A 14,446-nucleotide genomic window follows, 5' to 3' on the forward strand; every position below is an offset into this window, starting at 1 on the left:
TGATAGTTGGTATGTGTCTACTTGCCTCCGCTGGGGCAGAATTGTAGGGAGTATATGGCGGAGTATATCTTGAAGTTCTACTACGGGACTATTGGCTGGGAAAGGTGCCCAGGAATGAAAGAATAGCGGTTGCCTCTTGATAGGATTCTTGAAAATCTTGATCGAAGCTTGTCTCTGATGCTGTTGTAGAGGGGTTCAGAGGCAATGACAATGCCAAGACAATCCGAAAACAGGACTTGTGTTGACATTTTCCATGCTCAGAGCATCGAATTCTGTGTCGTGAGATAAGGAGTTGGGCAAAGAACGGCATGTTTAAGCCTTTTGTAGAGTGCCTCTTGTTTGAGATAATGACAGAGTCAAGAAGCACCTGAGGTCTCGGTTTCCACCAGGGCCAAGCTCGAGTTCAGTATTTACCTTGGACTCCGGAACAAAATATAGAAGCTCGAAAAGCATAGATAGAGTCTCTTGCAGGGAGCTGCAAGTTGTCAAAAATCTCATATATGAAGGTCTTTCACCTTCCCCGTTCACCTCTCTCATTTCTTTTCCCAACGTCGTCAAAGCGCCTCATCAAACCGCATTCATGAACGAGCATTCAAAAGCAAAGTTCTGACCTGCTACAACCTCCACACCTCAGTCAGCATAGATGGAAGGTCAACAGAACGCCATCACGGCCATTTGGAGCCTAGTCGGCTCCCCAGTACACATATGGGGCCACGAACGGAGGCCTTTTAAATACCTACCTTACCCTTATCACAAGCAGTATGGTCTGTGCTTAGGTTGTGACAGCGGAACGGAAACCCTGCGTTGTGCCCCGCAGTGCATTGGCTTTTTTTGGTGGTGGCCCACTTGGGCTCTGGACTCCCAAGGGACCCCAGTTGTTGTTACCCCGCCAAATGTGATGATCTGAAAGGAGAAAAGCCCCTTGTTGACCGCTCCACGTAATTTCAGCTTCTCTTTTCTCTCCCTCTTCTCCTGCCAGCCCTGCCTCAATAATAGCCAAACCAACATGTCTGACAAAGTCTACCGCGCGAGCACCACGGCGCCCGTCAACATTGCCGTCGTCAAGTCGGTCCTCCCCATACCAGTCCCTCCCCCTTTGTCTAACAGCAGCAACACTAACACTCCAGCCCAACACCAGGTACTGGGGCAAGCGTGATGCCAAACTCAACCTCCCCACAAACAGCTCTCTGAGCGTCACCCTCTCTCAAGCCGACCTTCGTACCCTGACGACGGCCTCATGCTCTGCCTCGTTTTCTGCCAGCGAAGGCGACTCCCTCCTTCTCAACGGCGAGCCATCCGATATTTCGGGTGCCCGAACCCAAGCATGCCTCCGTGAACTGCGCTCTCGCCGCGCCGCCCTCGAAGCTGCCGATCCCTCCCTCCCTAAGCTTTCCACCTACCCCCTCCGCCTCGTCTCCGAGAACAACTTCCCCACCGCCGCCGGTCTGGCCTCCTCGGCCGCTGGCTTCGCTGCCCTTGTTCGCGCCATCGCCAACCTCTACGAGCTCCCAGCCTCCCCCTCCGAGTTGAGCTTGATCGCCCGCCAAGGCTCTGGCTCTGCTTGCCGCAGTCTCTTTGGTGGTTATGTTGCCTGGAGAATGGGCGACAAGGCTGATGGCACCGACTCGATGGCCGATCAAGTTGCCGAGGCCTCGCACTGGCCCGACATGCGCGCCTTGGTTTTGGTTGTCTCTGCTGCCAAGAAGGGCGTCAGCTCTAGCTCTGGTATGCAGCAGACAGTTGCTACCTCTGGCCTCTTCCGCGAGCGCATCGCCACCGTTGTGCCCGAGAACATGGCCATCATGGAGAAGGCGATCGCCGAAAAGGACTTTGAGAAGTTCGCCGAGGTCACCATGAGGGATAGCAACTCGTTCCATGCTACCTGCGCTGACACATATCCGCCCATCTTCTACATGAACGATGTTTCGAGAGCCGCCATCCGGGCTGTGGAGGCCATCAACGAGAAGGCTGGCAAGAGTGTGGCGGCGTACACCTTCGACGCCGGCCCGAACGCTGTCATCTACTACCAGGAGAAGGACACGGAAGCTGTTGTGGGCACGTTCTACCATGTTCTCCAGGGTGCGGATATCGGCGGGTGGAAGAGTGCGGACATCAAGGGTCTCAAGCCCACCATCTCGCTTGATGAGAATGTTGCTGGCCTGTTGAAGGCCGGTGTTAGCCGGGTTATCATGACGGGTGTCGGCGAGGGGCCGGTCAAGACAGACGAGTTTCTTGTTGCTGAGGACGGAACTCCGGCGAAAAGGTGATTTTGTCAGATGTTGGGTTAGATTTTGTGTTTGATGTTGTTAGCTGGATATACCACGATGCCATTAGCGCCTGTAATACATCTAGATGCTCGGGTTCTCAGAAAGGGCCCGGATTCTCTATTCTTGATCATCAAACTTGGGGAGCACATGTCTGCAGTCAATAGCAATGCTGTGCTCTGTCAGCAAGGGGCTGTTGAGAAGGGTCAGGGTCCGATAAGCTGCTGGTGGGAAACGAGAAGCTCATACCCCTGGCCCGCGTTACGTCAGAAGCGCCCCGACCGCAATCGTTCACTGCGCTCGGCGCGCGCCAAGCCTGTTCCTGTGCTGCTGGCACCTGTGCCTCATCTCGGACCTGGGGTGGATGGACGTTTTGATGATTGCAGAGCAGGTTCGAACACGAGACGCAAAACGTCGAATAAGCACAAGAGCTACCGCGACATCCATACCACATCTGATGCACCAGCGTTGAACGAGCCAAAGTTACCGTACCCATCCACCTAAGCCACCCGTGACCACGAAAGCCACCCACGCACCTCAACGGGGGGAAGGTCGCGATGAGCTCCGGTAAAACATGCTACGACATAGACCCAGCAGGCGACGTGCTCTGCACTTATACAGGCGATGGTCAAAAAGAGCCCTTCTTAGCCGTCGGTTTTCCCTTCCTACGTTCAGTCCCCTTTGCGCCCTTCCCGTCCGATCTCGACTAATTTCCCCCCTTGTTGGTATTATCAGACTAAAACCGTCGTCCCAACCGCCAAAGCCCTCCTCTACGCCTTCTTGCCAGCCGGATATCCCCACACCGTCACGACCGACTATCTACCGTACCAGACCTACGACTCCCTCCAGGCGTTTGCCTCGTCCATCACGTCGTTGCTGGCCTCCCGCGCCGTGTTGGAAGGGTTGGGGGTAGGGAGCAGCGAAGCCTCCCCCACGGGCGCGCTCATTCTCAAGATCACGGGCGATACCATTTCGAGGATAGCGACGATATTGTTTGCCCACCGCATGGGCCAGGCGATAGAGCCGGAATGTAAATTCTACCGGTTCCTGGCCGACATCTTTAACGATGCGGCTCAGTTTTTGGATCTGTTGACTCCGGCCCTGCCGTACCTGCCGAAGCTGGGGGTGATTGTCTCGGCGGGGGTGCTGAGGAGTCTCTGTGGTGTGGCGGCGAACGCGAGCAAGGCTAGTCTTTCGGCACACTTTGCTGTCACGGGGAACCTGGCCGAGCTCAACGCCAAGGAGGCGTCGCAGGAAACTGTGGTGTCGCTGTTGGGCATGCTGGTGGGGAGTCTGGTGGTGAGGTTGGTGGAGGATAAGCACAAGGTCTGGGGGCTGATGATCATCCTTGCGGGTTGCCATTTGGCCATGAATTACCGGGCTGTCAGGGCGGTGAGGATGACGAGCCTGAACAGGCAGAGGGCGACGATTGTGTTTAGGGAGTGGTTGGAGAGCGGGACCGTGTTGAACCCGGCGCAGGTGTCGCAGAGGGAGAGCATCTTGATGAACGGGAGGGGGGAGCTGAGCAGCAAGACGGGGGACTACACCGGGTTTTGTGACTTTGCGACATACGGAGAACTTAAGGGGTGGAACCCGAGGGGGTATCACAGGTATGATCTGGAGACCAAGACGTATTTTATGGGAATATGGCATCGCGGCGGGTACTTCTACATGAAAATTGCCCTAAAGGAAGCTGTCAAGAGTCCGCTGGCGGCTTGGTTCGATGCCGTCAACCACGCTTATCACTTTGGATCCGCCTTCAAGGATGGACTGGAGAGCCATTACGAGAGCGAGAAGCCTTTGGGATACGTGGATGAGGAGCAGAAGGAGTCAATATTTGCAGCTCTCGGGGCCGCTGGGTGGGATTTGGAAGCAAACGCGCTGGAGACGAGGTTACCAGTAAGGGTACGAGTTGGGGATAAGAAAGGTCAGTTTACATCTTGGACTCGGGACCGCTCATGATTTTTTTGATTGACATACCCCTCCAGGCACACCGGAAAAGGAGGGGCTTTTGCGGCACCCCGGGCATCAAGAGTCAAAACATGATTGAGCTCATCTTGGACAGCTGCAGAAAAATGCCGTCTGGAATACAGGACTGGAAATAGATAAGACAGTTGTACACCATTAGAGATACCACGCAGCCTCAAACTGCACCTAACGATTGATTTCATTTTACTTTTTTGACCCAAACGCCACCCTCACGATACTCCGTTCCCTCTTGAACGTATAATATACACAGCTTTTACACAGACCAGAAGCGAGCAGGGATTTTTGTCATTCTCTTCATCTCTCTAGGTGGGTTTTAAGCCAGCCCAGTAGCCCTTAGCGCCCTCATCTTGACACCCTCCCAGGTGTTGAGCTTCGGCCTGACATCCAGGTAAAAGTTCAGCTTCCCTCCACCTGACGTATCCCGCCCCGAGTAAAAGTCAATCACGTATTCCACCTTTGTTCCGCACCTGTCCACGATCCAATCGTGCCTGTCAAACGGCGCTGTATACCCCAGCAGAGTGTTGATCCTCGCCTTGGGCGTCATTTTCCCCTTTTCTCCCGCAAACGAGTACAACCTTGGACCGCCGCAGGATTTCGAGTCGTAGTGGGCCTCCCACTTCAGAATCTCAGCCCAGGCGCGCTCGTTGACGGCGTTGTGGATGGGCACAACAGTTTTCATGTCCTTCGCCTGGGCCGAGGTGAAGCCTTTCCTCCTCATGGCCTCGAAAAACTGCTTTTCTGATGGGTAGATCCAATGGCCCGACTCAGACGTGCCGGTTTCCTGCTCGCTATTCTGGGGACAGGCGGATGGACCTGTGTCTCTGGACCGGGGGATAGAGGAAACTTCACGGACCTCGTCGAGGACAGAGGCGCGGGGCTTTAGCGGGGTTGTGGAGGCGGACTCTGTCGAGGTGGGGGAAGAGAAGGAGGGGAGGCGCAGCCATGATGTCCACGAGGAAGACTGCTGTGGTTGTTGCGGCTGTGTGGAGGGTTCTGGTACTGGTGGTCTTGACTTGTTGCTGGCATTCTGTGCTGCTTCCTCCTTTGCCCTCGCCTGCTGCATCCACAGCTCGCGGGTTTTATGGTCGACTGGGCACTTCTCCTCAGCGCCAGCGTTTGCGCCGGGAGCTCCGGCTTCTCTCATCCTGGCGGTGTTTGGTGTGTTTGATGATGGTGTCCCTCCACTCGGGTCGTTCTCTCCTGCCTTTACCACGTCTTTACCAACTAAAACTGTATCGACAAACTCGTGGTGCATTCTGTGTGCATAATTATTCCGGGAATCGTTTCTTCGAGGGTCAGGTGGAGACTCGGGGAGTATCGCGAGGCTTCGTGCGCGGCGGTCTTATTTATGTATGGTCGCAAAGGGTTGAAGTCAGCACGACGGAGCTGCGACGTCAGTAGGGGGTCAAGCATGGAGCTTGGACTTGAGGTTGAACAGTGAGTCGCAAAAGAGGTCACAAGATGTATCATGGAACTTTGACTCGCCCGCCCCTGCTGGGTGGATATTTTTAATTCAGCAGCTGTCGCGACCCGTGGTGCCGGATCGGCCTCTGGTTGGCCAGCTGGCAGGTCCCAGTTTCGAACACCAACCTCAGACGATGCTACAGTGAAACAAACATTCTGCTTTTATTGAAGCATTTTCTGGTTTTCCATGTGTATTGGAGTTTTCATGTTACATATCGCGATATCCTACTTTGACACCGGCTCAGCCGGAGCCCCATTCCCTGCTTCAAGTTTCAAGAACGGTGGAGTGGGAGTTTGAAATGTTTTTCATTTCTTTTTGCCTATCAATGCTGAACATGATCTGTCAGGGTGAAGCCTGAGCCAGCTGTTTTGCCTGTTGAGGTCCCATATCATCGAACCAAAAACACCTTTGGATACTACTCCAGCGGGGGTTCTGATCGATCCATCTTGCCACTTCCCATCCCCAATCTCCAGTCCACCACATACATCGAGGCACTTTCGTGCCCTGCACCAAAAAAGTGCAATGCGCCTATAAACAAAAGAAAGGCCGCCGCCGCCCTCTCTTCCACGAAAGAGCGTTATGCGGGCGTGCCATGCTGATCCCAGTGTTTTGATGTCCTGTAAACCCACCGCCCATGCCTATGCTTTTCCGCGGCGTCCATGGTTTTGTATTCGCCTCTCTGGCGTATGTCATACCTTATCCGGGTATCATGACATCTAGTTGAAAAAAGTGAAAAAAGGTTCCCTTCGAAACTCGTGGGGAAGTGGTGTGTGATGGTGCGGGAAGAGGTAAAGTTGAAGCACATCCACTCTAGGGGAGTGTGCCTACATGTGGTTAAGAGTCGGCAGTGATGATGCTCAGGCCCAGGCCGCGGCACCGCCGGTCTCAATGGCCTCAATCTCGTCAGCGGTCAAGGGGACACGGTGGAAGCGGGCCGGGAGATCATTGCGGTCGAAGTAGACACCGGAGGGGGGAGCAACCGAGCCAAGAGCAGCACCGGCATTGCCGCCAATACCGGCGTCGGCGCGGATGGTCTTGCGGAGGGGACCAAACTGCTGGGCGTGGTCACGGTAGGCGCTAAACGAGGTGTGGGCGGAACCGTTGGTGAAGGAAGCCGGAAGGGAGTTGGTTGGAGAAGCGGGGTGGGGGCGGGGAGTGTGGTCAATGGAGACTGTGCCAAGAATACGAGGTTAGCATGCGAAGCGTTCAAATGGCTCAATTCCAACGTCGTCGTCATGGACCCGGACTCACCTGGGATAGTCCGCTTGCCGAGGAACTTGATGGAGGGAGTACGCTCGGCGTGCTGAGCAGCCTGGCGAAGAACTCTGGTGGCAAACATTTTGATATGGGTTGGTTGGTTGTAGTAGTATAGTCGGGGAAGCTCCGGTCGTTCCGCTCAGTGAGTGCTCCTCGCTGTGGGTGGTTTGTCGGGGTGGTTGCTGGATGCTGGATGCTGGATGCTGGAATGGGCAGTATATAGACGGGTCGAGCGAGGAGACGTGAGCGAAGACGATCGGGGGACTTGAGGATGGAAGGAAGATGGATGGAGGGCATGAGAGTTAAATGGGCTTTTTCACAAGCTCCCGAATTTGCAGCCTCCAGAAAGGGCTCCCCACGGATCTGGGTGCGACAGCCAATCAGCAACAGCCCTCACCAACTGCTGGCCATGGAACCCCGAAGTCCGGAGTGGGAAAAAACCACGCCATTGCCTGTTGCCCAGCGCTGCATCCCACGCCGGCCCTTCCTTTGCAGGGCCGCAGCGCCCTTCCACCCCTCCAACACGACCCCACTCCACCCGTTTCTTCCCGCTGCAACACCACCTGGGCTACTACGTACAATGGGCAACTGGAACTGCGACTGCTCCCCAACGAGGCAACTGTCCATGTGAACCTACCTACTCAATCATCCCCTCGGCATGCCCCGGCATCCATCCTCCTCACGACTCCCCGGGACTTCTACGAAATTGTTGAATCTACGGTAGGTTTGGATGTTTGCTCTGTGGTCGGCGCCCATGATGTGACCAGAACACTAACTGCCCCAACCAACCCCACTCTTATCGCGTTGATAATGCCAAATGGTAAAATGCTGATGGTCGATCATAGAGAAGACCAGACGAGCTAGGGGGAACGGACACGGAGTGACAGGGGAGGGCACCAGCTTCCCCGCGCTCCCAATTCAAGATGGTGTTGACTCCATGAGGTGATTTTGGGTTGGGTGTCAATGAACCATGCCCCCCGCCCTGCTCTAGCGGCCCTCTCTTGCCTGCCCGCCTGGGAGCCAATGTCCGCTCCTCGGCCAGAAGAGACCAAGATCGCATGTTCCAAGACTGGGGGAGCACGACGTGAAACTTGCATGTGCGGGTGTCATCTACCGTCGTGCATGTGAAGGCGAGCCCAGCCATGCATGCACTGGGATCTCCAAGTGGCTCTCAGCTTTCTCAAGTGCTTCTCTGTCCATTTCCATCCTCGTCCCATGTTTCCTTGACCCCCACCTACCTTTCTCCTCACAGGCACACCCAAAACACGCAATTCTTGGTGGAGGATGAGGTGCTGGTTGGCACCATCTCTTCAGACGCTTCTGGCCATTGGTCACGGTATTGCCACTATCTACACCACGGACCTTGGGTAGTAGCAGTTTGTCAAGTCTATCGAGCAATAAAAACCGGCATTATTCACCCGGCTTATACGGGCTCTTTTACCCATTTCGTTTACTCCACCAGCGTTCCGAGATCTCGCGCATCTCACTGGAGATGGGGCATGCCGTTGTGAGTGGATATGAGCAACAACCGGCCCGAGCAGTCCGCAGGGTTGATTCCTGTCTTGTGTCCACTTCCGTTACGTCAAGCTTCAGAATGAGGCTGGGCAAGAAACCAAAACCCTAGCCCTAGCTTTTTGTCTTCAAATATTGTTGTTGCCAGCCATCCACACCAACAACAACTAGGGCCCGATTAGCTCAGCTGGTTAGAGCGTCGTACTAATATAACCTCCAGTTATAAGAAGTCATGCGAAGGTCAACAGTTCAATCCTGTTATTGGGCAGCTCCATTCTTTTAGCTCCTATCAGGGTCTTGCAACTTTGGATAGTTTTTTTTTTCCTCCTCAACCAATTCACCAGTTGTCTTTGTAGCTGAGTTGTCAATCTCCCTCTTCATTAGCCACCTTAATCAAAAGCGTCCCAAGTATCAACCATAATGATACTGGATGGGGTTGTCCAGAAGTTTCCACCAAACCAAACTATTACCCCTGAGTCCCTAAACATTAACAGCAGTGCCCATTGTTTGCTGAGCAAGGGCAGATGGAGGAGCGCTTGGATCATGGACCTGGGCTGTCTCGGGTCTTCCTGTGGCAGGAGAGTGTGGAATGGGAGCCGAGATGTCTCTTGTTGTCCTAAACACTCATACGATCAGTCAGTACCACACTGTCTCGTCTTCCGCACGCTGCGGCAAGTTGCACGCAGCAAACTTACACGGGCGAGTTCTTGCGGCGGTAGCGATGCACAACAACCGCTCCCAAGATGGCGTTGACGAGGTAGGCCATGGCAGCCAAAAAGGAAAAGGCCAGAACGGCCCTCCAGGACGCGCAGCCGCCGTAGCCCCTATCCCAGACTGTGAGGTCCGGCACACGCCACCACCCCCCCCAGTAGTATCCCCAGTAGTTCCAATACCAGGAAGCGTTACACATCGCCGAGCCGGTGCGCTGATCATACTCAAGTTAACTTCTCTCCCACTCTGTTTGCAAGGCCAATGCTGATGTCGCTCAAAAAGGAGAAGCAACTATAAACAAGGGGGATCATACCGAAGTCAACAAGCCGAAGACAACAATCCACATGACAAACAGGATCGCATCCATCGGGAAGGCCAAGTAGGCGTAGATGAACGGTGCGATAAAGACAAGCGCAAATAAAGTGCTGATGGAAGCCGTGACGATGGCATATACGATGCGAGAATCGGCCGAGACTCCTGCCTGGGAGACCAGATGCAGGAAGCGAGCGACAAGGCCGAGGACGATGACTGAACAAATCACCTCAAACACCCGGAGGATGATGTGGATCACTTTGGATGCAGCCCCCATTTTGAAAAGTCTTGATTCTCTCTTTCGGGTTCAGGAGTTGGTGTTTTGATTCAATGCCGTTGTCGACTATAACTGATGGACGAAACAGAGGTGCACAGCTGATGGAACAGGTTAATAAGCTACTGCTGTTTCTTTGTCTGTTTTCCCCCCAAAGCTATGGTTTGGGACGTCATATGCTATGGCCATTGTTCCAATGTGTGATGCTGTCTCGATGCGGACAGGGGGAGCTACAGGTCCCCTATTTTCCGAACGCAGACATCACAACCACCATAACCAGCAGGTGGTGGCCCATCGGCATAAATATCTTAAATGGGAAATGCCACTGCAAACAGCTAGGTTACCTGGTAAGGTTAGAGTGTACAAGTACTTCGAAATAAGGCGCGCGAAGAATAGGGGTTCAACTTCATGCCCAAATGCATCATGTGTCCCGAATGGCATGTAGGTTGGAGCCATGGGATCTCAGTTACTTTACAGGAGCACACAGCACCACATACAGCAATGTTAATGCAAAACACGGACAGGAGATAGGAGAAGCAAAAAAAGAGATGGAGCAAAAAGTACAATAAGAAAAAGAAAGGCGCCTGTCGTCGACGGGAATTGAGCCCGACGTGGGGGTCGAACCCACAACCTTGAGATTTCGGAGTACTCCTTAAGAGTCTCACGCTCTACCGATTGAGCTAGCCGGGCTTTGAAGCCGACTGAGCCTTTATATTTGTTGAAGGTTGGGGGAGGGAATTGGTGTTTTGAGAGCAAGGTTGCAAGGTTGTGGCTAGATGGGTTGCGGCATTTTGGCGTTGAAAATTTTCACGGCAAAGTTTGAGAGCCAGACTAGAGACATGGACCCACTTAAAACAACGTCACTACCGCACTTAATATCAACCGCCAAATCCTCATCAATCCTACTATATAATAGTAGATCACATTCTTGTAGCTACCTAATGATTTTAGATGATATTTCAGAATATCCTCAGAGATTCTTTCCAACCTCAATATCGATTTGCATCATCTGTATCCCCAGATCTTCCTACCCTATTTTTAATTTTCAAATGCTGGTATGTCACAACCCCGGTTAAGGGGAAGGAAAATCCCGCAAAAAAGACAACGATTTCCCATGATAGGGTATCTCATGCTTTGGACGAGCTGGGAATCGAACCCAGGACCTTTCGCATACACTGAAGTATGCTAAGCGAACGCTCTACCAACTGAGCCACACGCCCTTGACTTTGGATGTAAATAACGGGTGGAATTGTCTTTGATGAAGGTCCTCAGCAGGATAGAGGAGCGGAAGCGGTGTTATTCACACCCTTTTTCGGACAACTGTCTTGGTAGAGCACCCCCTTCCCGTGGTCACCTAGATGTGATCTGAGCCAGTCATCCTGAGTACCATATCACAAATGGTGGGTTTGCTGTTGTCGAAGGCACCGATGTGACCTGGACTACTTCTTTTTAATCCCGTCTCGATGGCGTGATGCAATCGTAGTGCCCAATGACATTATGACACCTCCCAGTCCCCGCAGATAGACCTTAAAGATACCCGGATACCTGATTTTTAGGACAAGGACAGGCTCTACACCTGAGTCTTGTTTTGAGAAGACCATCGCAGAGAGGAGAGTGGCAGCTTCCACTGGATTCACAACCCATCTTACTCCAGCCTAACATGGAAACACGCAGCGATTCTTCGACTCCCAACCCGGACTATGATCTTTCAAGGCCTCTCAATCTCGATGGCAGTGGTCTTAGGCAAAAGCTCGCCTCTTATGGAGATCCACACTTCTCCCTCTTCATGCGCAAACTCTTCATCAAGGCTTTAGGGTACAGCGAGGACGCTCTTTCTCGGCCCATTGTGGGCATTGTCAACACCTACTCAAGCTTCAACCCCTGCCATGCCAACATACCCCAGCTAATGGACGCCGTGAAAAGGGGCGTTCAACTGAGCGGTGGCCTGGCTATCGACTTTCCTACTATCAGTCTCCACGAGTCTTTTGCCTCTCCGACCAGCATGTATCTTCGAAACTTGATGAGTATGGACACCGAGGAGATGATTCAGGCCCAGCCGGTTGATTCTGTTGTTCTGATTGGTGGTGGGTCTCTTCCAGTTGTCATGCTTTCTTTCCATGGATGGTCTGAATTACGAACTGACACAACCGACAGGCTGTGACAAGACCACTCCAGCTCAGTTGATGGGGGCCATCTCAGCCAACAAGCCGATCATCCATCTGGTGACTGGTCCGATGATGCCGGGCAGCTTTCAGGGTACACGCATAGGGGCTTGTACAGACTGTCGCAATAACTGGGCCAAGTTCCGTGCCGGCACGTTAGATATTGAAGACATAAGTGCTCTCAACGAGGAGCTTGCACCAACAGTACGTCTCCAGTTTCCCGCTTTCGCTCGGCGGTCTCTTAAATCATGTTAGGGCGGAACCTGTGGGGTGATGGGTACAGCATCAACCATGTCCTGTATCCTTTTGGCCTTGGGCCTGATGCCGCTTTCTTTGCCAAGTGCTACAGCACCGGCCGTGTCCTCTTCGCGCCTCAGAATAGCAGAAGCAACAGGCACCCATGCAGTAGCCCTCGCAAGATCTCAGCTCCGGCCACAGGCTTTACTGACAAGAGAATCCTTCCTCAACGCCATCACAGTCCTGCAGGCAATAGGTGGCTCCACCAACGCCATCGTTCACCTGATGGCAATCGTCAACCGCCACCCTCAGCTCGCCGGCTCCATCAAGCTACAAACCATCCACGACATCGGCCTCAAGACCCCCCTACTGGTTGACCTCAAACCATCAGGCGACAATTACATGAGTGACTTCCACAACGCCGGCGGGATGCTCGCCCTCCTCCACGAACTGAAACCTTTGCTACATCTCGACGCAATGACCATCACCGGCCGCACCCTAGGCGAGGAGCTGGCTTCCATACCCTTCCGCCCACTACCCCTAGACTCACCACTCAGTTCCATCATCCACCCTTTCAACAAACCCTTGTACCCCTCCAGCTCCCTCGTCATCCTCTCCAAAGGCAACCTCGCCTCCGCCGGCGGAGCGGTGATCAAAGCTTCTGCCTCCAAAGACCGCAGCCTCCTCTCCCACACCGGTCCCGCGGTGGTGTTTTCCGGTCCGCAAGATCTAGCAGAGAGAATCGACTCCCCCAGCCTCAGCGTCAGCCCCTCCTCGGTGTTGATCCTCCAGAACATCGGCCCGGTAGGGAATCCAGGCATGCCAGAGGCGGGATTAATCCCCATCCCGAGGAAGCTAGCTGCGAAGGGGGTGTCGGATATGCTCCGCATCTCGGACGGGCGCATGAGCGGCACGGCCGGGGGTACAATCATATTGCATGTTTCCCCCGAGAGCGCGGATCCGGAGTCTGTCTTGGGGATTGTCCAAGACGGGGATGTGATCACCTTTGATGCAGAGAGGAGATATTTACATGTGGAGATTGATGAGGACGAGGTCAGGGACAGGATTGCGCAGCGGAAGAAGATGATGGCAAATGAGGGCAGTGGGAGTGCTTGGGTTGCCAGGGAGAGGGAAAGGGGTTATAGGGGGTTGTACAAACGGGAGGTTAACCAGGCAGAACAAGGGGCTGATTTTGGCTTTTTGACGGCTGCTGGCCCATCTTGAAGCCCTGAGAGAAGTTTGGAGAGCGTGGCGTTCATTTAGGGAGTTAGTGTCAGGAGGACGACACAAATATAAACACACGGTTTCAGGGCAACCACCATCGCCACCCCTTCAAAATTTGCTCTTGACTTCGGAGACCCCATCATTTGCCCATAGCATATGCCGCTATCTGCAACGAGAAACCTTAGGCAGGGCAGGTTTGCATTTCTAGTGCACACCTTCGCCTTTGAAAACCCCCGAGTCATCTATCCCTCCTTTCTTAGGGCATCAAGTCCTGAACAAACGGCTGGCTCAAGAAGAAAATTGACATGGGTTTTCTTCTTTTCTCCCCGGTCTCCATAGCCCAGACAGTATTCATATTCAGGAACCAAACAGAAAACCTCCGAACCCGCGGCCCGCCAACCAGGATCAGGGGAGAAGAATAGATGTTACTGAGAGCTCCAATATTCAACGGCTCGATATAGCCCAGAGACGCATGTCATTTTTTCGCCATGAGGGGAAGAACGCGGCCGAGGCCCACGACAGCCTTGCCAACCGGGACAAGTCTTCACCCGCGGGTAGCGAAGAATGGGCGTTCTCCTTGTCCGGTTGAGAAACGGCACAAGACAAACAAAGCCCTAATTCTAGAGCTCGGCATCCAGTGCAACCTCGCGAGAAATGTGCCCACCCTATTGGGCTCTCAGCCTGCAGGGACAGTTACACGCCACAATCAACGCAAAGTGAAAAGGATGCAGGATATCCACTGCCACGTACATATCTCATATCAGGCACCTGCTCAACCTCGAACTGTTGGAGAAGAAGAAAAGAGCAGCTGAACAAGGAGGGGCAAGCAGATTCTGGTTGGGGGATACACGTCCCGCTCAGCCGGCCGCTTGTTGGTCGCACCGGTACCGAATCGTTCTTTTGATGTGGAAAAGCCGTGGAGTCGTTTAGAGATGTCCGTATATCGGGTGTTTGCGCCCAAAGACAGTCAGGCTGTGAGAGGAAGCAAAGAATATTGCTTCGTCTCGAATGTTACCGGGCCACGTTTCCTCCCTCGTCC

The 14,446-nt window shown here is 53.6% G+C and overlaps 6 protein-coding genes and 3 non-coding genes across 9 annotated transcripts; 6 read left to right on the forward strand and 3 right to left on the reverse strand.

The window, feature by feature from the left end:
* Positions 1-880: 880 nt before the first annotated feature.
* Positions 881-2,267, forward strand: MVD1 (diphosphomevalonate decarboxylase; the record flags this gene model as incomplete). The annotated part of the gene is made up of 2 exons (XM_062890689.1): positions 881-1,065; positions 1,139-2,267. Exons 1-2 carry the CDS (start codon positions 1,007-1,009, stop codon positions 2,265-2,267), a joined length of 1,188 nt encoding a protein of 395 aa, XP_062741476.1. The 5' UTR covers positions 881-1,006.
* A 554-nt stretch (positions 2,268-2,821) lies between these two features.
* QC762_502610 (uncharacterized protein) lies at positions 2,822-4,464 on the forward strand (the record flags this gene model as incomplete). Its single annotated transcript, XM_062890688.1, has 3 exons — positions 2,822-2,914; positions 3,000-4,191; positions 4,253-4,464. 3 exons carry the CDS (start codon positions 2,822-2,824, stop codon positions 4,312-4,314), a joined length of 1,347 nt encoding a protein of 448 aa, XP_062741477.1. The 3' UTR covers positions 4,315-4,464.
* Positions 4,465-4,566: 102 nt separating this feature from the next.
* On the reverse strand, positions 4,567-5,508 carry QC762_502600 (uncharacterized protein; the record flags this gene model as incomplete). The annotated part of the gene is made up of 1 exon (XM_062890687.1): positions 4,567-5,508. One exon carries the CDS (start codon positions 5,506-5,508, stop codon positions 4,567-4,569), a length of 942 nt encoding a protein of 313 aa, XP_062741478.1.
* Positions 5,509-5,912: 404 nt separating this feature from the next.
* Positions 5,913-7,414, reverse strand: QC762_502590 (uncharacterized protein). The gene is made up of 2 exons (XM_062890686.1): positions 6,970-7,414; positions 5,913-6,889 (listed from the first exon to the last, which is right to left on the reverse strand). Exons 1-2 carry the CDS (start codon positions 7,270-7,272, stop codon positions 6,629-6,631), a joined length of 564 nt encoding a protein of 187 aa, XP_062741479.1. The 5' UTR covers positions 7,273-7,414; the 3' UTR covers positions 5,913-6,628.
* Positions 7,415-8,659: 1,245 nt separating this feature from the next.
* QC762_0073800 lies at positions 8,660-8,755 on the forward strand. The gene has a single exon. It is a non-coding gene; the product is annotated as a tRNA-Ile (tRNA).
* On the reverse strand, positions 8,741-9,859 carry QC762_502580 (uncharacterized protein). The gene is made up of 3 exons (XM_062890685.1): positions 9,512-9,859; positions 9,183-9,412; positions 8,741-9,103 (listed from the first exon to the last, which is right to left on the reverse strand). The coding sequence occupies exons 1-3, from the start codon at positions 9,785-9,787 to the stop codon at positions 8,968-8,970; spliced, it is 642 nt and encodes a 213-aa protein (XP_062741480.1). The 5' UTR covers positions 9,788-9,859; the 3' UTR covers positions 8,741-8,967.
* Positions 9,860-10,387: 528 nt separating this feature from the next.
* QC762_0073820 lies at positions 10,388-10,474 on the forward strand. Its single transcript has one exon. It is a non-coding gene; the product is annotated as a tRNA-Lys (tRNA).
* Positions 10,475-10,527: 53 nt separating this feature from the next.
* QC762_502570 (uncharacterized protein) lies at positions 10,528-13,847 on the forward strand. The gene is made up of 3 exons (XM_062890684.1): positions 10,528-11,868; positions 11,939-12,150; positions 12,202-13,847. The coding sequence occupies exons 1-3, from the start codon at positions 11,445-11,447 to the stop codon at positions 13,405-13,407; spliced, it is 1,842 nt and encodes a 613-aa protein (XP_062741481.1). The 5' UTR covers positions 10,528-11,444; the 3' UTR covers positions 13,408-13,847.
* On the forward strand, positions 10,920-11,004 carry QC762_0073840. The gene has a single exon. It is a non-coding gene; the product is annotated as a tRNA-Ala (tRNA).
* Positions 13,848-14,446: the final 599 nt, after the last annotated feature.

Source organism: Podospora pseudocomata, chromosome 5 (assembly GCF_035222375.1).
Source record: "Podospora pseudocomata strain CBS 415.72m chromosome 5, whole genome shotgun sequence".
Taxonomy (NCBI): Eukaryota; Fungi; Ascomycota; class Sordariomycetes; order Sordariales; family Podosporaceae; genus Podospora; species Podospora pseudocomata.

Coding starts and splice junctions, on each gene's coding strand:
- QC762_502590 (XM_062890686.1), bottom strand. CDS start 7,272: ATGCCCTCCATCCATCTTCCTTCCATCCTCAAGTCCCCCGATCGTCTT. Junction 6,890..6,969: donor CGGCAAGCGGACTATCCCAG/GTGAGTCCGGGT, acceptor TTCTTGGCACAG/TCTCCATTGACCACACTCCC.
- QC762_502580 (XM_062890685.1), bottom strand. CDS start 9,787: ATGGGGGCTGCATCCAAAGTGATCCACATCATCCTCCGGGTGTTTGAG. Junction 9,413..9,511: donor TCTTCGGCTTGTTGACTTCG/GTATGATCCCCC, acceptor GAGTATGATCAG/CGCACCGGCTCGGCGATGTG. Junction 9,104..9,182: donor CGCCGCAAGAACTCGCCCGT/GTAAGTTTGCTG, acceptor ATGAGTGTTTAG/GACAACAAGAGACATCTCGG.
- QC762_502570 (XM_062890684.1), top strand. CDS start 11,445: ATGGAAACACGCAGCGATTCTTCGACTCCCAACCCGGACTATGATCTT. Junction 11,869..11,938: donor TTCTGTTGTTCTGATTGGTG/GTGGGTCTCTTC, acceptor CACAACCGACAG/GCTGTGACAAGACCACTCCA. Junction 12,151..12,201: donor ACGAGGAGCTTGCACCAACA/GTACGTCTCCAG, acceptor AAATCATGTTAG/GGCGGAACCTGTGGGGTGAT.